Source organism: Hyla sarda, chromosome 12, assembly GCF_029499605.1.
Source record: "Hyla sarda isolate aHylSar1 chromosome 12, aHylSar1.hap1, whole genome shotgun sequence".
NCBI lineage: Eukaryota > Metazoa > Chordata > Amphibia > Anura > Hylidae > Hyla > Hyla sarda.
In genome coordinates, this window is record NC_079200.1 from 34,854,617 (window position 1) to 34,879,498 (window position 24,882).

Consider the following 24,882-nt stretch of genomic DNA (forward strand, 5'->3'; position numbering starts at 1 on the left):
CCTTTACCATAGTATTGATGGTGCATGACAAGTAGGGTTTAAAGAGTCAAGAGACACTACACACAGGTTATACAGTTGAACCATTAGTATCAACTTCTTACTAGGATTTGTGTGTGGTTTTCTGGCAGAGTATCAATTGATAGGCGGTCACCTCCAAGGCCTTGGATGACCCGTGTGGAGATCTTGTTCTGCCCATTACGAATATTACGCTTAAGCCTCACAGAATGATTTTTCTTTCCTTTGGTCTTCATAAGTCCTTGATCTGCAATGTAATAATGTCAATAGCGTTTTGTAGTATGGTTCTAACTACATAATATCTCAAACACACCATGTGGAATAAATCTGAAAGTATTTTTAAATGCGCAGCAGATTATTACAGTTTGGCCACAGATTTCACAGATGCCTAGTCAAAGGGGGAAACCACATGCAAATCTACATTGGACTGAATGGCAAAACTACAGGAAGGCGTTGTGAAGGGAAACAAATAACTTTTCAATAAACACTTTCTAAAGAAGTTCAGCAATCCAAAACTCTTACATTCAGACAGACATATTATTTTGATATTTTCATGGAGGGCAGTTTACAGAAAAAAACTTTTTATTACAATGTGGGGGAAAACATGGAGTGCCCATAGGAAATCAAATCACGCAAAAGGAATTATATATAATTGACAAGCAGATGATAACCTAATGAAATCAAATCCAGGGGCTACTGTTGCTGCCCAGTTTATACATTTGAAATACCAAATCCAGGGCCCACTATCCTGCCCAGTTTATACATTTTCCTCAGCAATCTACTGTAGAGCATGTACAGCACATATCTATCTATCACTATGGGGGAGATTTATCAAAACCTGTTTAGAGGAAAAGTTGCTGAGTTGCCCATAGCAACCAATCTGATCGCTTCTTTCATTTTTGAAAAGGCCTCTGAAAAATGAAAGAAGCGATCTGATCGGTTGCTACGGTCAACTCAGCAACTTTTCCTCTGGACACTTTGTGATAAATCTCCACCATATGGCCAAAAATATTTGGCCCCACCTCTTAATCATTGATTTCAGGTGTTTGAGTTCTGTTACCACAGGTGTAAATAATCAAGCATCCCACATACAGTCTACCTTTACAAACAATTGGGAAAGTGGGTTTTGTGCAGGAAAGTTATGTTAAAACAGTGTAACCAATGGGTTTCATAGGTGATATAAGGCATCTATCATAATTTTGCTTTGGAATGTAGATTATTGTGAAAAAAAATGGAAAATATTGATACAGAAAATCCAACTTAAATTCTATTCAGGAGGACAGGAAAGTAAAATTTTCCAAGGTGAGTGCACTTTGTGAAGTGTGAAAGTTTAAAGGCAGACCCATGTCAGCAGGAGGAAAGTTGAGGCAAAACCAGCAGGCCACAAGTGGGTAGTAGGAGCAAGAGTGGAGCGGAGGAACTCCATGCCACTTATGTGGTAACTGTGTGAGTATATATGATGGTAAACTCATCTGTTAATGGTAAGATGAGTACATGGTCCACCACTGAAGAGGTATCAGTGTTTTGGCTGGAGAAGCTGGTCGTTGAATTTTGAAGATGCTGTAGATTTGACTGGACTGGAATTCTTAATCAGTTTGGTTGCCGAGGTTGTAAAGTCAAGTTTCAGTGAATTAAAACATTTACAATTTTCTTCTGGTGACAAGATATTATTACGTTTGTCATTGTATTGGAAATCCATTTTTAAGGGACCTCCAAGAATGGCTACATAGCGCATGTGTTAGCAATGGTGGCGAGGCCAAATCTGGAAAAGTTAAAGGAGTACTCCGGGGAACCAAACCCTTAGCCCATGCTTTCCCTCTCACCAACCTATTTAATTATCTAAATATCATGTATTAGCTATGTAGAGCAGGTTCCCTCTTACAGCTGTCACTTACATGCAGGGAGTGAAAGACGTCATATTCAGATTCTGCTTGTCTTTGTGTAAACCTCTCACTGAGACTAGCCCCCACCCTCCTGCAAGACAAACACCACGTGATTTATGGCTCCCCGCCACAGCTCCTCTTCCCCTCCCTGTTTGAGGAGTTTGCCTGCAGAGAAGTCCAGTGAAGATTCTCAATTACAGCTCAGCAAATAACGCTGCTATTTTTCTGCAGTAGATCTAATCACTGACTGCTGCCATTCAGAGCATAGCATTATTTATTGCTAATTGCTGCTCACTGGTTTACAACAACACAGGATTCACACAGATAGTAAAAGAAATTGGCTGGCAGCCATTACACACACCTGCACTGACTTCTGGGAGTTGTAGTCTGGGTTGCAAGCAAGGAAAAATAATATTTAGGAGACAACAGGGGCCACAGGAGCTGGCAAAATCACATGGATAACTACAGGGGACACAGAAAAGGTATTGTGGTGGCATTGGGGCATTTTTATTTTTCTTAACTTCCCCTTTAATTATCCCGATATAAACTGGGAAACCAAGACCTAGCTATAGCTAATGATAATTATCAGTCCCATGATCAGTTCAGAGAAGCCCTTAACATTATAAATTGGGATTATGTCCTCAAAAACAAGTGTAGACCTTAAATGGGAGACCTAAAAATATCTTCAATTTTCATTTTACCGATGGGAGTAAAAAGGCCATGGATAACATTGTAAAAGGGGCAATAAATTACAAAAATAAGACAGTTATGCTACTAAAACAGTAAGGCAGTAAAGGAGCATTAAAAATCTATAGGGAAAAATATGTAAACCCTACACCACTGTGCAGTGGGAGGTTTTATTAGATTACCCGTGTTGTGTAGATTGCTTGAGCAGTAAAATGAGTTATCCAGGAAAAAACAAACAGAGGTCATTTCTTTCAAAAAACGCTCCCAGTCTGTCTCCAGGTTGGGTGTCGTTCTGCAGCTGCAGATTGAAGTGAATGGAGCCAAGTTGTAATACCACATCCAACCTGGTGAAAAACGGGGAGCATTTAAGAAATTAGCTCTGTTTTTCTATTCCTAGATAACCCCTTTAAATGGGTACTTCGGTGGAAAACAAATGTTTTCAAATCAACTGGTGCCAGAAAGTTAAACTGTCCAGAGCAGGAGAGGTTTACTATGGGGATTTGCTCCTGCTCTGGACAGTTCCTGACACGGAAAGAAGTGTCAGCAGAGAGCAGTGTGGTCAGACTGGAAATAACTACACAACTTTCTCTGTAGTATACAGCAGCTGATAAGTACTGGAAGGATTAAGATTAACAGATCTGTAAAACTTTCTGGCACCAGTTGATTTTAAGAAAAAAAAATTCCACCAAAAGGCTGAACCAAGGCACTATGCTGATCAGAATATATAGACTACAGTAGAGCAGTCCCAGAAAAATGAGGATAGTCTCCCTCACTGCAAGGGATTGAGTGGTTTTCTCATAAGAGAAGCAGCAAGTGGCATACTGGAACCAGGGGTACTAGTGTAAAGTAAATTACAAGGGGTGAGTATGCTGTGCTTAAGCCACCGACAAAGATTTTATTTGGGTGCCCCAAAGTAAGTCAAAATGTTGACATCCTAGGCAACACCTTATTGGCTAAAATTGGCTGCTGTTGGAGCCAAATATTTAACTAGAGTGAGAAAGGGCTCTTCTATGCAACTACGTGTCTTATTCCTCTGACATTAGAAGAGGTGGCTGCTCAGAAAAGATTATGTATATTCAGAGGTGGGCGGGCATATGGCAGCAGAGGGGACGGAGGCCCTTTAAATAATTACTTTATTAAATCTGATTCTATTTTATAGTTCAGTGCTACATTCACAAGCATGCTCCAGAGCTAAAATCATGTCTAGATGTCTGCATAAAACTTGACATGCTTCAGATTTAAAATCAGCATTGTAGGTGCATTTCATTACAAATATTTGTACAGACTTTTATTGCAGCATGTAAAAGAGTTTTCTTAAATTTGCATTTGCAGGACTGATATTGTAATGCCCTACAGATTTTCGCACGCAAATCCAAAGTAGAAAATGTAGCGTGTCTTATGTTTAAAAGTAGCCTTTAAGGGGTGTTCCAGATGCAGAAGATTGTTGGTATGGTGCTGGGGCAGCTAAAAAGATAAAAAAAATACATTGCTTCCTCAGGAGTCCCCCTGTGACTTTGTCCAGCTCCCCACTCTCTTTTTGCTACTACAAAGACTGTCCCTTCTCAGCAATGATAACCCACTAAGCAGATCACTGACTGTAGCGGTGTCCTGGAGTAGGTAGTCACTGCCGAGCTGGGCCCATCTCAGAAGTATCAAATGGGGAACCGGAGGACAGTACAGGGGGATCCCAAAAGGAGCAAGGTAAGCGAGTATCCTTTTTTTTTCATAGCAGTCCCAGCTCCATAATAATCATCAACTGTATCTGGAATATCCCTTTAAAGCGTAACTACAATCATGGTTATTTCCAAAGATATCACCTTCCATAAAACCTTCCCGTATAGAAAAAGGTAACGGTTGAGGGACATATAAAATTGACACTGGAGTGGTGCTCCTGGGGGGAAAGAGATAAAATAAACTGACTGAATAAAATAATAAAGGAGTTTATTTGGAAAAATTCGGACTACACGTTTTGAGTGTTCACACTCTTCATAAACTCCTTTATTAATTTAGTCAGTCCGTTCACACCGTTTATTTTATCTTTTTCGCCCCGGGAGCGCCACTCAAGCGTCAATTTTATATTTCCCTCACTCCTGTTCCCCTTTTCTATATACGGGAAGGTTTTACAGAAGGTGATATATTTGGAAATAACCACGTTTGTATTTCTGGACGTGACCCTATCCAAGGCTCTGCAAAGAGCACGCTGCATCTGAACCCGGGGAAACGGATATGGTGAGTGTATAACTTACATCTTCCTAAATTAGTGCAAAGGTTTAGTGCTAAAAGTACAGTGGTTTTTATGCATACATTTTCTGTTCCTATGTCATTCATGTGTGTCATCCTTTGCCAGTCATCTAATGCTGTGACTTGTAGTTTTGGAATAGTTGGAGGTACAGTGTTTGGTAACTCTTTTTTGCAGCAGTGTTGCCTTCAGCTGAGTGCCTATAGCTTTTGTAAAACTACAACTTCCAGCATTCCCAGACATCCTATGACTGTCCAGGCATGCTTGGAGTTGTAGTTTTGCAACAGCTGGAGGCACATGCTTGGTAAAACTCTGTGTTACAGCAGTGTTGCTGCAGACTGTTCCTCCTGCAGCCTTGTCAATCAGCCATCTCGTGTCCATGACCCTTGAACACACTAATTCTGCTGTGGGACTCATCAGTGTCCCAGGGGGTATGGGGACCCCTAGTGGTGGGATTTTCAAAGGCAGTTTTCTTTCATAAAATATCAAACTTTTTTAAAGAAGTATATGAGAAAAACTATTGTTTTGCCAAGATGTACAATATATAAAAAGTTTTTATATCTGACAGTGCCCATTTAAAATATTTTTGGATTACAATGCGGTATGTAACTCAAGTAATGCCATCATGTCCATATGGACCAAAATCTCTGAGAACTATTTCCAGCACTGTGTAGAAAGTATGCCATGAGGAATAAAGGCAAAAGGGGATCCAAGATGTACTTAAAGAATTTCTTTTTTTTGTTTTTTCATCAACTGGTGCTAGAAAGTTAAACAGATTTATAAATTACTTCTATTAAAAAACCTTTATCCTTCCAGTACTTTTTAGCAGCTGGAATTTCTTTTCTTTTTGAATTTCTTTTTTGTCTTGTCTACAGTGCTCTCTGCTGACACCTGATGCCCGTATCAGGAACTGTCCAGAGCAGGAGAAAATACTCATAGCAAACCTATGCTACTCTGGACCGAGGTGTCAGCAGAGAGCTCTGTGGACAAGACAAAAAAATTAATTTAAACAGCAAAGAATCTCCCCTGTAACATACAGCTGCTAATGAGTACTGGAAGGGTAAAGATTTTTTAAAAGAAGTAATTTACAAATCTGTTTAAAGGGGGATCTCCAGTGGAAAACTTATTATTTTTTTTTAATGAACTGGTGCCAGAAAGTTAAATAGATTTGTAAATTACATTTATAAAAAAATCTTTATCCTTCCAGTACTTATTAGCAGCTATATGCTACAGAGGAAATTCTTTGCTTTTTTTAATTTATTTTTTGTCTTGTCCACAGTGCTCTCTGCTGACACCTCTGTCCGTATCAGGAATTGTCCAGAGTAGCATAGGTTTGCTATGAGGATTTTCTCCTGCTCTGGACAGTTCCTGATACCGACATCAGGTGTCAGCAGAGAGCACTGTGGACAAGAAAAAAAAGAAATTCAAAAAGAAAACCATTTCCTTTGTAGCATACAGCTGCTAAAAAGTACTGGAAGGATAAAGATTTTTTAATAGAAGTAATTTACAAATCTGTTTAACTTTCTGGCACCAGTTGATTTAAAAAAAATAAAATAAAAATGTTTTCCACCGGAGTACCCCTTTAACTTTCTGGCACCAGTTCATTTAAAAAAAGAAAAAGGTTTCCACTGGAGTACCCCTTTAACTTAATAAAGTGGCCAATGAGTGTACATACATTAGATGCTACATTACCTTCTGTTACCTGTTATCAACATTACCTGTTGATGTGGGTAAGTCTCTTGTAAGTAGGGTGGGTTGGCTTGTGGTGTCGGCTAAAGTGTAAAAATCTTTGTTCTTCTGACATGATGTACTTAGGACCTTTTGAGTAATGAGAATTTTTTTTACTTTATTATATTTATGTTAATACAGTATTTGTTTCCCGAAATACTAAAGAACACGCACCTCTTTCTCACAGCCGTTTGATATCCAGTCTTGGTGATAATGGCCACTGGAACATCTGAATGTCATTATACATAAAATATGTAGTTGCAGATTCAGAATTATAGACGTTAACTTATATATTATTTTAGCAATATATTCTTATATATTATTTAAGCAATATATCCTTTTAGCAATTATCCTGTTCTGTCACCACTGTGAACTAGATCTCCCCACTGAATACATAGATAGCTATTCTTAAAAAGGAGAGAGAATTACCGCCTCCCAACATTTGATTTGCTATTATTATATGATGTCTGGGAGGGAGTATGAAGGGATCTGAACTTGCTCTATTCACGACAGGTGCCAGCTGTGTATTACAGCTGACACCTTCTGGCAGAGGCCGGGATCAGAGATAACTTCTGTCCTTGCCATTTAAACCCCTAAATGCTGTCAATAGAGATCATGCCTCTAGGTGGTTAGAGACAGGGTGTCAAGATGCTCTGTCTTGTAACGCCACCCACAGGTTAACTATGTAAATTTTATATTTCTGTAATTGTACTGAGCATGGAAAAATCAGAGATTTCACTCAATAAGTGAGAAGTTATACAGAATCGTTCCCCACAAATATATATATTAATCTGCTCAGCTCCTCCTGCTCTGTAACATGATTCCTGCAGATTGTACTGTATTGTATATATCATCTGCTCAGCTGCTCCTGCTCTATAACATGATACCTGCAGATTGTACTGTATTGTATATATCATCTGCTCAGCTCCTCCTGCTCTATAACATGCTACCTGCAGATTGGACTGTATTGTATATATCATCTGCTCAGCTCCTCCTGCTCTATAACAAGCTACCTGCAGATTGTACTGTATTGTATATATCATCTGCTCAGCTCCTCCTGCTCTATAACATGATGTCTGCAGATTGTACTGTATTGTATATATCATCTGCTTAGCTCCTCCTGCTCTATATATAACATGATACCTGCAGATTGTACTGTATTGTATATATCATCTGCTCAGCTCCTCCTGCTCTATAACATGCTACCTGCAGATTGTACTGTATTGTATATATCATCTGCTCAGCTCCTCCTGCTCTATAACATGCTACCTGCAGATTGGACTGTATTGTATATATCATCTGCTCAGCTCCTCCTGCTCTATAACATGCTACCTGCAGATTGTACTGTATTGTATATATCATCTGCTCAGCTCCTCCTGCTCTATAACATGATGTCTGCAGATTGTACTGTATTGTGTATATGTGATCTGCTTAGCTCCTCCTGCTCTATATATAGCATGATACCTGCAGATTCTACTGTATTGTATATATCATCTGCTCAGCTCCTCCTGCTCTATAACATGATACCTGCAGATTGTACTGTATTGTATATATCATCTGCTCAGCTCCTCCTGCTCTATAACATACCTGCAGATTGTACTGTATTGTATATAACATCTGCTCAGCTCCTCCTGCTCTATAACATGCTACCTGCAGATTGTACTGTATTGTATATATCATCTGCTCAGCTCCTCCTGCTCTATAACATGATACCTGCAGATTGTACTGTATATATCATCTGCTCAGCTCCTCCTGCTCTATAACATGATACCTGTGGATTGTACTGTATTGTATATATCATCTGCTCAGCTCCTCCTGCTCTATAACATGATGTTTGTAGCTCAGACAACATGTGACAAGTTCCCCTTAAACAACTTTTTAACATCCAATCTTTAGCAATTGTATATGATTTTAAAGGCTTACCTTTGTAAGATATGACACCAGCTACAGTTTAGGCTAGAAGCAGAGGTCAGACACTGGTCACAAGTCGTGTGCTGCAGGCATGCTGTATTTAATAGGGTACAATTGTTTAGTGTCATTAAAGTAAAGTACATAAATTACCTGTTTGTTTCCTACATGATCATGATTTGTATAGAAACAATGCTTTAAGTTTCATGTTTGCCATTGAAGTTTTTTTTGCTAAAGGAAGGAAATGTATGCAAATGGGGGAAATACCAGTGATATACATTGTAATGTTTGCCAGCAGTGCCTAATAGTTTTGTAATTCTTTGTGAGACTCGCCACTAACCAAGTAATGACATTTTCTCAGCAGCTTGAAACCCATTTATGGGTATGATGAAAGATAATGTTTGGTCAATTCATTGTACACAGGTTTGATCCACTATTTTATTTTGAAGCTGAGTACTTTCCTTACTCCATATTTACCCTACTAAACTAGATATATCAAGTAAAATGGATGACCTCTGAAAAGGTCACAGAGAATGCCCAGTAAGGCTTCCAATTCATATGAATGGGACAGGTTATTGTTGACTATATCTATGGTGCTTGCTGTTAAACATATCTCTAAATGCTGTCAAAAACAGCTCAGGCAAAATACTGTAGCTGCCCTTATAAAGTACAAAAATGAAATAAAAGAACTAAAAAAAAAAAAAAACAAGAAAATACAAACAGATCAGAAAAAAATAAAATGTTTCTGTATCTGGCTCTAATATGGAAAAACATGTTGGTGATACGTTGCCTTTAAGACCCCTTGTATTATAGTGTTGTATATTTGTTAAACTTGTACTGATGCTAGTCCACAACAGATGCACCCGGCACCGACTCACTACTAACGCACCTGTGTATTCACTTCTCTGGCTGTACAGACATCTGCGGTGCTCACATGTAGAAAACAAGGAGAAGATAATGCAAAGAATGGAGCACTCACCCGGTCTTTAGTGTCACTTGCTGTTTTCTTTATTGCATGGCTACAACAAACAAATGCGGGAGAGCGCAGAGGAACAATGGAGGTGGGGGAGTGTTAGGGCGCCCGAACACTCCCCCACCTCCATTGTTCCTGTCCGCTCTCCCGCATTTGTTTGTTGTAGCCATGCAATAAAGAAAACAGCAAGTTACACTAATGGCCGGGTGAGTGCTCCATTCTTTGCATTATCTTCTGTGGATATACCTTGTACTGATGCTGTAATTCATTTTGTAAAATAGACACAAATGTTAAAAGCAGAATACTTATTTGCTCCCTTACCTGTATATGTTTGCATATAAGAGGGCAGGATCTGTGCACTTACGTATGCCTGCAATTTATACTGTAGAGCATAGGAACAAGATACAGTACATAATTCTGTGGAGCTTCATGGCAGTAAAATGCAAGCACCAGTTTGTTGTTGAGTAGAGATGAGTGACTTGTCTGGTAAAATGTACTATTATGGAGCTATATTATATTACCTTTGTATAATACAGGGTGATTCAAATAGGATGCTGCTAAATTATAGCCTTGATATTCTTAACCGAAATGGACAGAACATTAATTAATTACCATGTAAAAACACACCATCTATTTAAGTTTTATCTAAACACTACAAATGTTCACAGTGATTTCCTGTGGTGACACAGCAGATGTCTAGGCAGTAGTTCATTCTGTCTAGACTCGTAAAAGTATAACCTTAAATATGGACTTTAACACCTAAAGAACTCAGCCCATTTTCAACTTAAAGGGGTACTCCGGTGAAAAACATTTTTTTTAATCAACTGGTGCCAGAAAGTTAAACAAATTTGTAAATTACTTCTATTAAAAAATCTTAATCCTTCCAGTATTTATTAGCTGCTGTATGATTCAGAGGAAGTTATTTTCTTTTTAACCTGTTGGGGACGAAGGGCGTATGCATACGCCCTTGTGTCCTGGTACTTAAGGATGAAGGGCGTATCCATACGCCTGTGGGAATTTCAATCAATCAGCAGGCACCCCAGGCAAATGCCTAGGGGGGTCATCAGACCCCGCCCCCCATGTCGGCGATCGGCGCAAATCGCAAGTGAATTCATACTTGCGATTTGCGCTGATTCCGGGTCATTACGGGTCTATGGTGACCCGGAATATAAGGGGGATCGCGGTTGTCTAAGACACCCACGATCCCCCTGAAGGGATAGGAGTGTGGTGGCAGGGGTGCCACCCCTCCTATCCCTGCTATTGGTGGTCTAGATGCGACCACCAATAGCAGATCCCCATCCTGCCCACCCACAATAGGCGGGGCAGAACGGGGAAAACGAAGAGGTACCGGCGCCAAAGATCACTTACCAGTCCGGAGGCAGCAGAGCGACGGTGATCAACGGGCGGCGTGCAGCAGAAGACGACGGCTCCCTGGATCCAACGGAAGCCGGTAAGTTGCCTAGCAACATCTGGGGGGGGGGGGTTACAGTCTGAGACCATTATACAGTGATCTCTAACCTGTAGCCCTACAGATGTTGCAAAACTACAACTCCCAGCATGCCCAGACAGCTGTTTGGGCATGCTGGAATATGTAGTTTTGCAACAGCTGGAGGACTGCAGTTTGAGACCACTATACAGTGGTCTCTAAACTGTATCCCTCCAGATCTTGCAAAACTACAACTTCTAGCATGCCCAAACAGCTCTTTGCTGTCTGGGCATGCTGGGATTTGTAGTTTTGCAACATCTGGAGGGTCACAGTTTGGAGATCACTGGGCAGTGGTCTATAAACTGTAGCCCTCCAGATGTTGCAAAACTGCAAATCCCAGCATGCCCAAACAGCAAACAGCTGTCTCAGCATGCTGGGAGTTGTAGTTGCATACCTCCAGCTATTGCATAACTACATCTCCCAGCATGCCCTTCAGCGATCAGTGCATGCTGGGAGTTGTAGTTTTGCAACAGCTGGAGGCACACTGGTTGGAAAATACTGAGTTAGGTAACAGAACCTAACTGAAGGTTTTCCAACCAGTGTGCCTCCAGCTGTTGCAAAAGTACAAACTCCTCAGTCAGTACATGCTGGGAGTTGTAGTTTTGAAACAGCTGGAGGTTTGCCCCCCCCCCCCCCCCCATGTGAACGTACAGGGTACATTCACACGGGCAGGTTTACAGTAAGTTTCCTGCTTCAAGTTTGGGCTGCGGTAAATTTTTTGCCGCAGCGCAAACTCCTAGCCGGAAACTCACAGTAACCCGCCAGTGCGAATGTACCCTAAAAACACAAAACTACACTAACACATAATAGAGTAAAACACTACATATACACCCCCTTACACTGTCCCTCCCCCCCCCCCAATAAAATTAAAAAACGTATCGTGCGGCAGTGTTTCCAAAACGGAGCCTCCAGCTGTTGCAAAACAACTCCCAGCATTTCTGGACAGCCACTGACTGTCCAGGCATGCTGGGAATTTAGCAACAGCTGGAGGCACCCTGTTTGGGAATCACTGGCATAGAATACCCCTATGTCCACCCCATGCAATCCCTAATTTAGTCCTCAAATGTGCATGGTGCTCTCTCACTTCAGAGCCCTGTCGTATTTCAAGGAAACAGTTTAGGGCCACATATGGGGTATTTCCGTACTCGGGAGAAATTGCACTACATATTTTGGGGGCTTTTTCTCCTTTTACCCCTTATGAAAAGGAAAAGTTGGGGGCTACACCAGCCTGTTAGTGTAAAAAAAAAATTGGGGTGGTGCCCCATACTTTTTATTTTCACAAGCAGTAAAAGGAAAAAAGACCCCCAAAATTTGTAACGCAATTTCTCCTGAGTATGGAAATACCCCATATGTGGGCGTAAAATGCTCTGTGGGCGCACAACAAGGCTCAGGAGTGAGAGCGCACCATGTACATTTGAGGCCTAAATTGGTGATTTGCACAGGGGTGGCTGATTGTGCAGCAGTTCTGACATAAACACAAAAACATAAATACCCACATGTGACCCCATTTTGGAAACTACACCACTCATGTAATGTATTAAGGGGTACAGTGAGCATTTACGCCCCACAGGTGTCTGACAGATTTTTGTAACAGTGGTCCGTGAAAATGAAAAATAAAATTTTTCATTTACACAGCCCAAAGATCTGTTAAATGCCAGTGGGGTGTAAATACTCACTGCACCCCTTATTAAATTCTGTGAGGGGTGTAGTTTCCAAAATGGGGTCACATGTGGGGGGGTCCACTGTTCTGGCACCACGGGGGGCTTTGTAAATGCACATGGCCCCTGACTACCATTCCAAACTAATTTGCTTTCCAAAAGCCCAATGGCGCTCCTTCTCTTCTGAGCATTGTAGTGTGCCAGCAGAGCATTTTACATCCTAACATGGGGTACTTCCATACTCAGAAGAGATGGTGTTACAAATTTTGGGGGCATTTTCTCCCATTACCTTTTGTAAAAATGGTAAATTTGGGGGGGAAAACTGCACTTTAGTGAAAAACTTTTTTTTAATTTACACATCCGATTTTAACGAAAAGTCGTCAAACACCTGTGAGATGTTAAGGCTCACTGGACCCCTTGTTACGTGCCTTGAGGGGTGTAGTTTCCAAAATGGTATGCCATGTGTGTTTTTTTTTCTGCTGTTCTGGCACCATGGGGGCTTCCTAAAGGTGACATGCCCCCCAAAAACCATTTCTGCAAAATTCACTCTCCAAAATCCCATTGTCGCTCCTTCCCTTCTGAGCCCTCTACTGCGCCCGCCGAACATTTGACACACACATATGAGGTATTTCCTTAATCGAGAGAAATTGGGTTACAAATTTTGGGGGGCTTTTTCTCCTATTACCACTTGTAAAAATTTAAAAAACTGGGTCTACAAGAACATGCAAGTGTAAAAAATGACGACTTTGAATTTTCTCCTTCACTTTGCTGCTATTCCTGTGAAACACCTAAAGGGTTAACAAACTTACTGAATGTCATTTTGGATACTTATAGGGGTGTGATTTTTATAATGGGGTCATTTTTGTGGTATTTATAATTTGAAGGCCCTTCAAATCCACTTCAAAACTGAACTGGTCCCTGAAAAATTCCGATTTTGAAAATTTTGTGAAAAATTGGAAAATAGCTGCTGAACTTTGAAGATCTCTGATGTCTTCAAAAAGTAAAAACATGTCAACTTTATGATGCAAACATAAAGTAGACATATTGCATTTGTGAATCAATATATAATTTATTTGGAATGTCTATTTTCCTTACAAGCAGAGAGCTTCAAAGTTCGAAAAATGCCAAATTTTCTAATTTTTCACCAAGAAATGATGCAAGTATCGACAAAAATTTACCACTACCATAAAATAAAATGTCATGAAAAAACAATCTCGGAATCAAATTTATAAGTTAAAGCATCCCAGAGTTATTAATGCTTAAGTGGTCAGATTTGCAAAAAATGCTCCCGTCCTTTGGGTCATAATGGGCTCCGTCCCCAAGGGGTTACATTTCTTTTCTGTCTGACCAAAGTGCTCTCTGCTGACACCTCTGTCTGTTTCAGGAACTGTCAAGAGCAGGAGAAAATCCCCATAGCAAACCTCTTCTGCTCTGGACAGTTCCTGACATGGAGACAGGTGTCAGCAGAAAGCACTGTGGTCAGATAGAAAGGAAATTTAAAAAGAAAAGAACGTCCTCTGTAGCATACAGCAGCTGATAAGTACTAGAAGGATTAGGATTTTGAAATAGAAGTAATTTACAAATCTGTTTAACTTTCTGGCACCAGTTGATTTAAAAAAAATTGTTTTTCTCCAGAGTACCCCTTTCATTTATGTACTTTTGTTTTTTCCTCCTCTCCTTCTAAAAATCATAACGCTTTCAATTTTGCACCTACAGACCCATATAAGGGCTTGTTTTTTGCATCACCAATTGTACTTTGTAATGACAGTGTACTTTTAGGTAAAAATAAGACCTTATCTTTATTCTGTAGGTCCATACGGTTACAAGGATACCCAAATTTATGTAGGTTTTATTTTATTTTACTACTTAAAAAAATTATAACTACATACACCAAAATTAGAATGTTTAAAATTGTCCTCTTCTGACCCCTATAACTTTTTTTATTTTTATGGTGTATGAACTAATTTAGACTTTGCTATCTTCTTTACGTGTACGCCATCAACAGTGTTAACCTTATATTTTAATAGTTCGGACATTTACACATGCGGCGGTACCACATATGATTATTTTAAATTTATATTACATTATTTTATTTAAAAAATAGGAAATGGGGGGTGATCCATACTTTTATTAGGGGAGGGGCTTATTCACATTTATTAACTTTTTTTTTACAGTTTTTACTTTTTTTTTAGCCCCATAGGGGGCTATACCATGCACTCTTTTGATTGCATATACTGTTCAATGCTATGCCATAGCATAGTATTGATAATTGTTATCGGTGCTCTGCTGCTCCAGTCTGCTGACGCTTCCTGGATCAGCAGAGCACCGATCGGCTCCGCTGAGCTGCCGGGATGGTTTCACTTTCATTTTAGACATCGCCGTCTAAAGGGTTAATGCCGGGTATTGGCCCGATCGGTGATGCCCGGCATTACCAGCCAGGACCAACCGGGTTTAACGCACGCTCAGCCTGTGAGCATGTTTTAAATGCTGGTAACGGGACCAGGGTGTACAGGTATGCCGTGTCCTTAAGGACTCGGGCTCAAGGGCGTACCTGTATGCCCTACATCCTTAACAGGTTAATGTTTCAGTAATACATTATCTCAGCTCATTCAGATCCTGTGGGGGCAGATGTACTCAGGGCTTGATGTAGCCCACCAGAAAGAAGTTTCTGGATGTTAGATATGTGATTATGGAGGCCTACACAACATTGGTGAATCATTGTTTACACTTTGATGTTCGTGGATACCTGAATAAAACATAAAACTCTACCTGACTGATGGATCTGCCATGTTGGAAACAATGATCCACCAACATCGTGATCGCCAGATCTAACATTCTGCGACTTCTTTCAATGGGACTACATCAAGGACTCTGCCCCCACAACCACAGCAACTGAACAGTCTGGGACAACATCACCGACACAGTGGTGCCCATATATGAGGATTTGATGGCATGACACTAGACAAACGGGACTCTACCACTTTGACATCTGCCGTGTCACCAATGGAAATCACTTTCAATATTTGTATTGTATAGATAAAACTTTAAGAGATTTGTAGTGTGTTCTCTCGATTATGAACTCTGAGAATATAATTTTGCACCATCCTTATTGAATTACCGTGTACAAGAGAAGCTGAAATAATTTAATGCTTGTTTCAGTCTTTATTTGTATTTTCATCAGAATGTTGGTGAAGAGAATTTTCACATCTCCAATCTCTACTGCTGGGTGATCATTCAAGTTTTATCTTAAAAGCAGTTTAATGCAGAATGCAAATAAACAGGACGTTACTAGGAATGAAGTCAGGAGATTGTATTTGCTGTCATGTATTATACTATAGCATTACTTGGTAGAGGGGTGAATTCCACAACTGTTTGACTCTTAATGCTATCAAGGTCCACTTGCATCTGATGGTACTCGTAGATAGGACGCTTTTGGAATTCTGTATTACAGGAGAAAAACATATATAGATTTTAATTTCTGGATTGTGATTTGTTTTATAGTGCTTTTCAGAATTCTCTCTTTTGTACATTGGAGGGATATATACCGTAAGTGAGAGCATTGTTAATAAACATAATATATATAAATCAAAATTAGACAGAGGTGGAAGCAGAGAGCACTGTGGTCAGAAAAAAAGAACTGTACATAATCCTTAAAGGGGTACTCCAATGGAAAAAAAAAAATTTTAAATACACTGGTGCCAGAAAGTCAAAAATTTTTTTTTTAATTACTTCTATTTAAAAATCTTAATCTTTCCAGTACTTAGCTGCTGTATGCTCCAGAGGAAGTTGTAAAGTTCTTTTCTGTCTGACCACAGTGCTCTCTGCTGCCACCTCTGTCCATGTCAGGAATTGTCCAGAGCAGGATAGGTTTGATATGAGGATTTGCTCCTGCTAGTGGACAGTTCCTGAGACAGACAGAGGTGTCAGCAGAGAGCACTGGGGTCAGACAGAAAAGAACTACCCAACTTCCTCTATAGTATACAGCAGCTGATAAGTACTGGAAGGCTGAAGATTTTTAAATAGAAGTAATTTACAAATCTGTTTATCTTTCTGGCACCAGTTTAAAAAAAAAAATGTTTTCCACCCCTTTAAAGAGGTATCTTTACTTTAAAGGAAATCTGTCACCAGTGTCACTTGCACTAACCTGTCAGTACCGACAGGTAGTGCAGGTGACACTGATGACAACGGTACTTACCTTGTCCCGGTCTGTGCAGTCGTTCTTCAGTAATCTTCTCCGGTTTCTTGAACTCCGGGCCCGGCATGGGCGGAGCTTAGTGGTCTCAATGCTGCTGTTCTCTAGCACCACAACCCAGAATAGAGCAGCAGCGGTGACATCACTAAGCTCCACCCATTCTCCAAGTCAGGCCCGGAGCAGAAGAAACCAGAGAAGATTACCGAAGAACGACTGCACGGACCTGGACGAGGTAAGTACCGTTGTCATCTGTGTCACCTGCACTACCTGTCGGTACCGACAGGTTAGAACTGGTGACAGATTTCCTTTAAACAGTTTTTTGGAGATTTGGAGCATCAGAAGTGTTAATAGTGATCTAGTGAATAGTGAATAGTGTAGGGCTTAGGCTGCTGAATATGCACTTTCATAGTCTTTCCCTGTACAGCAATGCCCTGGCCACACACTGCACAGGGGAAATGAAGCACAGCTCTGTTCAGTGAATGGGGTTGGCTTCAAATCCCTGTAAATCTGGGTGACCATAGGCAAAAAACAGTGAAGGGAATACAGCACCAATATAATCTCTGACTGAGTCTAGGACAATAAACCCCCATAAAGAAATGCACACCCTTGACTGTATATAAAATATAGTATTTCAGCTGCCTAGCTATATTTTACTTAGTATAATATTAATATACTGCAACCAACCTGAGCCTTCTAAGAACGGACCAAGGACAACAACCTCAGAGAGGCCAGATTTCACAGGGTGTTGCTCAGAACTGATGTTATGCACTGGTAGAGGAATCTGCAGAAGAGTTAGAATCAATGTATCAGATTTTTTTTTACCCCAAAGGACACCATCTGTTTTTACAGTAATGACTGGGCCCCATTTTTTGCGGAATTCCGCAAACGGAAATTCAGAAGTGTGAATGGAAGTGTGGAAAGTATATGGGCTTTAAATTGACACAGAATTCAAATGGAAATTCTGCCGTGTGAATAGACCCTAAGTGGTAATAATTTTGGAATGCTTTTACTGAGCTAAGTGATTCAGAGGCTGTTTTTTGTGACATAGTGTACTTTATATTAGTGGTAAATTTTTTGCTGATACATTCAAAAAATGTTGTGAAAAACTAAAATATTGTAAGAAATTTGGAAAATTTCTTTTTTTTTTATTATTATTATTTTCTATGGCAGTCACTGTGCCCTAAAAATTATGTTATCTTTATTCTTTGGGTTGGTATGATTATGAGATACCCTATTGATATAGCTTATTGTGTTCTTTATTTCTTTTTTTTTATTTTATTTTTTTATTTTTTTGTGTTGACAGTCATACCTTTTTTATTTTTTGTTCAATTGTATTGGTTGAGGGCTTATTTTTTTATGGATGAGCTGTACTTTTTATTTTTAAAACTTTTGCAATACTGTACAAACGACCTTTTGATGCTTTTTATTCCACCTTTTGGACCAAAATTAGCAATTCTTGGGCTTTTTTGTTGTTTCTTTTTATGAACGTGGCAATACCTATTATATATAGGTTTGCTTTTCAATGTTTCAAATTTCAAAGGGGCATTTTTTAACACTTTTTTTTATTGATAAACCTTAAAGGCGTACATCCCTGGAAAAAAATGTTTATGTAAATCAACTGGTGCCAGAAAGTAAAAAAAAACTGTAAATTACTTCCATTTAAAAATCTTAATCATTCCAGTACTTATTAGCTGCTATATGCTCCACAGGAAGTTCTTTTCTTTTTGAATTTCCTTTCTGACTGACCACAGTGCTCTCTGCTGACACCTCTGTCTATTTTAGGAACTGTCCAGAGCACGATAGGTTTGCTATGGGGATTTGCTCCTACTCTGGACAGTTCCTAAAATGGACAGAGGTGTCAGCAGAGAACACTGTGGTCAGACAGAAAGGAAAATAAAAAAGAAAATAACTTTCTCTGTATTATACAGCAGTTGAAAAGTACTGGAAGGATTCAGATTTTTAAATAGAAGTAACTTACAAATCTGTTTAACTTTCTGGCACCAGTTGATTTAAAAAAAAAAAATAAATGTTTTCCAATGGAGTACCCCTTAAATTTTTTAGATTTTTTAAAACTTTTTTTCCTGTTAGATTATGCTGCAGTACATCTGTACTGAAGCTCAGCATAACTCTCAGTATTACCTGACACTAAGCCTGTGAGATCCATGGTTGGACCGCACAGGCTGGCTTCTGCTACCAATGCAACCATCAGGACCCCGCAAACGCATTAGGGGGTTGCCAATAGGGGGACAGGGGAACCCCTTTCCCTTGTAAGTCCCATAGAAGTCGTGGTCAGTACTGTGGTCAGTCCTGTGGTAGGATTCCGGGTTTGATTGACAGCTTTGTCCCGCCGCCGATCTCCTTCATCACATTGCACAGAGCAGGTGTATATGTCCTATGGCTGGAATGTATTCGCAGATAGGATGTGTGCATACGTCCCACAGTGGAAGGGGATTAAAGAAAACAACTGAAAGCTTTTTTGCGTCAGAGTATGAAGGCTTTGAGGGAGAGCTGGCAGATGAGGTCAACACTGATCATTGTCAGGTTATGCACATGGGGGGGGGGGGATCTAGGCTGGAAATATGTATTAGGCTACGTTCACATGGCGGAAATTCCAAGCAGATTTCCAAGGGAATATTCTGCTTGGAAGTTCCACTGCTGCAGAGTCCCTTTAACTTCACTGTGTACACAGCAACATTTCTAGACGCGGTTCAATGTTTCTGACGATTTAGCTTGGAAATGCATTGCTGTCCATAACAACGGTGCATTTCTGAGCGGTCCTAGTGCTGCTGAATCAAGCAAATGTGCAAAATGTCTGTCTGTATTTTTTAGGCGGACATTCCACATAGTTTCATCAACAAAAACTTTTTATGTAATATAGATAATACCATTATATGTATATTTGTAATATAAATTGGTTAACCCCTTGCTGCAAAACGCTGTTTATAAACGGCGCTGTGGCACAGCAGGGTTATGAAGCGAGCTCAGGAGTTGAGCTCGCATCATACCCGATTGGTCCCGGCTGCTATCAGCAGCCAGGACCCGTGGCTAATGCTGGACATCGCCGTTCAGGCAGATGTCCGGCATTAACTCTTTAGATGCGACGATCAAAGTTGATCGCTGCGTCTAAAGTGAAAGATTCTCGGCAGCTCAGTCGGGCTGATCGAAACCATCGCGGTGAAAACGCGATGTCCAGATCAGCTAGGATGCATCAGAAGGGTGCCTTACCTGCCTGTTGCGCTCGATCGGCGATTGATTGCTCCAAGCTGGAAATCCAGGCTTGAGCAATCAACCGCCAGTAACACTGATCAATGCAGAGCAATGGCATTGATCAGTGTATTGAATCAATGTACTGCATGTTATAGTACCCTATGGGGTCTATAATGTTGCAAAAAAAAAAAAAGTGAAAAATAAAGTTAATAAAGATGATTTAACCCCTTCCCTAATAAAAGTCTGAATCACCCCCCCCCCTTTTCCCATAAAAAAAAAACTGTGTAAATAAAAATAAACATATGTGGTATCGCCGAATGCGTAAATGTCCTATCTATAAAAATATATAATTAAATAAACTGCACGGTCAATGGTGTATGCACAAATAAATTCCAAACTCCAAAATAGCGTATTTTTGGTCACTTTTTATACCATAAAAAATTTATAAAAAGCAATCAAAATGTCTGATCAATACAAAAATCATACCTATAAAAAATTCAGGTCACAGCACAAAAAATGAGCCCTCACACTGCCCTGTATTTGGAAAAGTTATAGGGGTCATAAGATGACAATTTTAAACATATACATTTTCATGCATGTAGTTGAAATTTTTTCCAGAAGTATGACAAAATCAAACCTATATAAGTAGGGTATCATTTTAATCGTATAGATCTACAGAATGAAGATAAAGTGTCATTTTTACCGACAAATTAACTGTGTAGAAACGGAAGCCCCCAAAAGTTACAAAATGGCATTTTTTTTCTTCAATTTTGTGGCACAATGATTATTGTATTGGTTTCGCCATAGATTTTTTGGGTAAAATGACTGATGTCATTACAAAATAGAATTGGTGGCGCAAAAAATAAGCCCTCATATGGATTTTTAGGTGCAAAATTGAAAGGGTTAAGATTTTTAAAAGGTAAGGAGGAAAAAAACGAAGGTGCAAAAACTGAAAAAGCTTGGTCCTTAAGGGGTTAAAAAATGTGTATATTTTTGTCTCTGCAGCTATTGCCTTTGTGTCTCTGAGGACTCCAAATACAGACAGAAAGTGAGGGCAGGACAAGCAGGGCTCTGCGTAGGCTCCTAGATTGTCAATCTTCCTGGGAGCATGTCACAGAGCCCTGCTTGTCCTGCCTTCACTTCCTATATTTGGACTCCTCACAGACACACACAGCTGCAGGGACACAATATACATATTTTTAACAAATGTATATTACAAATATACATATAATGGTATAATCTACATTATATAATAAAGTTTTTGTTGATGACAGGTACACTTTAGGACTTAGGAGTTGTCAAAGTCGACAAATTTAAGGCAGCAACAAGTGTCAGACAACTGCTGCTAGGGCAAAAATAATCATGGGATGCATCAAAAGAGGCATAGATTCTCACTAGAGAGGAGCGAACTTACAGTAAATTTGATTCGTCAAGAACTTCTCGGCTCGGCAGTTGGCTTTTCCTGCATAAATTAGTTCAGCCTTCAGGTGCTCCGGTGGGCTGGAAAAGGTGGATACAGTCCTAGGAAAGAGTCTCCTAGGACTGTATCCACCTTTTCCAGCCCACCGGAGCACCGGAAAGCTGAACTAATTTATGCAGGAAAAGTCATCAACTCCCGAGCCGAGAAGTTCGTGACGAATCGAATTTACTGTAAGTTCGCTGATCTCTAATTCTCACAACAAGGAAATAATTCTATCACTGTACAAATCACTAGTCAGACCACAGAATACTGTGTACAGTACTGGGCACCAGTGTACAAGAAAAATATAGTGGAGCTGGAGAGGGTTTAAAGACGGCCAACCAGGGTAATTCGGGGAATGGGAGTACTACAGTACCCAGAAAGATTATCAGAATTAGAGTTATTTCATTTAGAAAAAGAAGGCTTAGATCTATTTATACTAAGGACTATGGGGGAGATTTATCAAAACCTGTCCAGAAGAAAAGAAGCGATCTGATTGGTTGCTGTGGGCAACTCGGCAACATTTCCTCTGGACAGGTTTTGATAAATCTCTCCCATTATCTATATCAAGGGGGCATCCTGTATGTATGGAGGAGAGAAGGTTTCTGCACCAGCACAGACAGGTTTTTTTTCTTTACTGTAAGAACAGTGAGACTATGGCAATCTCTGCCAGAGAAAGTGGTCATGGAGAACTCAAAAGAGTTCAAAAGGAGCCTAGATACATTTCTAGACTGTAGTACACTGCTCAAAAAAATTAAGGGAACACTCAAACAACACAATGTAACTCCTAATGCTGCTGTCATTTGGTTCCTGGTTTTGCTTATCCCGCATAGGTAGGTTAGTGTTAGGTCCCATACCACTTGAGAAATCTTGGCATCGGCGTGCGGGCTCAGGTATATCCTTCATATAAGGATATACTGGCTAATGTCACAATTTTACATCAGTTTTGAGGGTTAGCTAATGTCATTGTTTACATCTACCACAGCAGTGAACCTATATTGTGGTACTTGTGACTGTCTGCAGGCATCCTCCATTGTATGCACATTAGGCTGGGGATTGGCCATAGCAATGGACCACAAGTGCAGGACCTCCACCCCAGCGTAAGTGCACAACTGCACTTGGGGTTGAGTACCTCCTTCCATTTCAGACCACGTCAATGTAAGCTGTCTAAAGACTATACTAATGCACCCCTTTTATCTCATTGGGTAGCATTAAGGTTTCACCTGTGAGGCCGGCACTATATTAGCCACCCAGGGTGGGGCTTGTAGCCTGACTCCCCCCTCCCATTGTATGTGTGCTCAGCCACACTGGAGGTAACCGGGGAACAGTCTGCAAGTCGGACCTACTGCTGCTGTAATTTGGTTCCTGGTTTTGCTTATCTGGCACAGGTAGGTTAGTGTTAGGTCCCGTACCACTTGAGAAACCTTGGTGTTGGTGTGCGGGCTCAGGTATGTCCTTCATATAAGAATATACTGGTTAATGTCTCAATTTTACATCAGTTTTGAGGGTTAGCTAATGTCATTGTTTACATTTACCACAGCATTGAACCTATATTGTGGTACTTGTGACCGTCTGCAGGCATCCTCCATTGTATGCACATTAGGCTGGGGGTCGCCCAAAACAATGGACCACAAGTGCAGGACCTCTACCCCAGCATAGGTGCACAACAGCACTTGGGGTTGAGCACCTCCTGCCATGTCAGACCATGTCAATGTAGTTGTTCAATGTTTACTCAGGAAGCAACACTGATTGACAATCAATTTCACATGCTGTTGTGCAAATGGAACAGACAACAGGTGGAAATTATAGGCAATTAGCAAATTAGCAAGACACGCCCAATAAAGAAGTGGTTCTGCAGGTGGTGACCACAGACCACTTCTCAGTTCCTATGCTTTCTGGCTGATGTTTTGGTCACTTTTGAATGCTGGTGGTGCTTTCACTCTAGTGGTAGCATGAGACGTAGTCTACAACCCACACAGGTGGCTCAGGTAGTGCAGCTCATCCAGGATGGCACATCAATGCGAGCTGTGGCAAGGTTTGCTGTGTCTGTCAGCGTAGTGTCCATAGCATGGAGGCGCAACCAGGAGACAGGCCAGTACATCAGGAGATATGGAGGAGGCCGTAGGCGGGCAACAACCCAGCAACAGGACCGCTACCTCCGCCTTTGTGCAAGGAGGAGCACTGCCAGAGCCCTGCTAAATGACCTCCAGCAGGCCACAAATGTGCATGTGTCCACTCAAACGGTCAGAAGCAGACTCCATGAGGATGGTATGAGGTTCCAACGTCCACAGGTGGGGTTGTGCTTACAGCCCAACACCGTGCAGGATGTTTGGCATTTGTCAGAGAACACCAAGACTGGTAAATTTGCAACTGGCGCCCTGTGCTCTTCACAGATGAAAGCAGCTTCACACTGAGCACATGTGACAGAGTCAGGGGATGCCGTGGAGAACATTCTGTTGCCTGCAATATCCTCCAGCAGTCAGTAATGGTGTGGGGTGGCATTTCTTTGGGGGGCCACACAGCCCTACATGTGCTTGCCAGAGGTAGCCTGACTGCCATTAGGTACCAAGATGAGATCCTCAGACACCTTGTGAGACCATATGCTGGAGCAGTTGGCCCTGGGTTCCTCCTAATGCAAGACAATGCTAGACCTCATGTGGCTGGAGTGTGTCAGCAGTTCCTGCAAGAGGAAGGCATTGATTCTATGGACTGGCCCGCCCATCCCCCAGACCTGAATCTGATTGAGCACATCTGGGACATCATGTCTCACTCCATCCACCAACGTCACGTTCCACCACAGACTGTCCAGGAGTTGGCGGATGCTTTAGTCCAGATCTGGGAGGACATTCCTCAGGAGACCATCCGCCACCTCATCAGGAGCATGCCCAGGCATTGTAGGGAGGTCATACGGGCACATGGAGGCCATACACACTACTGAACCTCATTTTGACTTGTTTTAACGACGAAGGACGTATATTTACGTCCTCTGCCGACTCCCGCGATATGCGGTGACCCCTCGTCATATCGGATCAGTCCCGTCGGCCATCAACGGCCAGAACCCGCGGCTAATACAGGACATCACCGATCGCGGTGATGCTCTGTATTAACCCTTCAGACGCGGCGATCAAAGCTGTCCGCCGCGTCTGAAGCGAAAGTGAAACTATCCCGGCTGCTCAGTCGGGCTGTTTGGGACCGCCGCGGTGAAATCGTGGCGTCCCAAACAACTTACAGGACACCGGGAGGGACCTTACTTGCCTCCTCGGTGTCCGATCGGCGAATGACTGCTCCGTGCCTGAGATCCAGGCAGGAGCAGTCAAGCGCCGATAACACTGATCACAGGCGTGTTAATACACGCCAGTGATCTGTGTAAAAGATCAGTGTATGTAATGTTATAGGCCTCTATGGGGGCTATAACATTGCAAAAAAAAAAAAGTGTTAATAAAGATC

At 41.1% G+C, this 24,882-nt stretch overlaps 2 protein-coding genes across 7 annotated transcripts in view; one reads left to right on the top strand and one right to left on the bottom strand.

Moving 5' to 3' along the window:
* The window catches only part of LOC130297006 (uncharacterized), a 107,238-nt gene that overhangs the window by 75,278 nt on the left and 7,078 nt on the right, over window positions 1–24,882 (top strand). The window lies entirely within an intron of this gene.
* PLXDC1 (plexin domain containing 1) overlaps window positions 1–24,882 on the bottom strand; it is a 116,080-nt gene that overhangs the window by 30,411 nt on the left and 60,787 nt on the right. The window contains exons 7-12 of the mRNA XM_056549139.1: window positions 17,454–17,550; window positions 15,922–16,017; window positions 8,476–8,557; window positions 6,727–6,781; window positions 6,543–6,642; window positions 102–262 (exon numbers count right to left, since the gene is read on the bottom strand). Coding sequence (XP_056405114.1) covers window positions 102–262; window positions 6,543–6,642; window positions 6,727–6,781; window positions 8,476–8,557; window positions 15,922–16,017; window positions 17,454–17,550 — 591 coding nt within the window. The remainder of the gene's footprint in view (window positions 1–101; window positions 263–6,542; window positions 6,643–6,726; window positions 6,782–8,475; window positions 8,558–15,921; window positions 16,018–17,453; window positions 17,551–24,882) is intronic.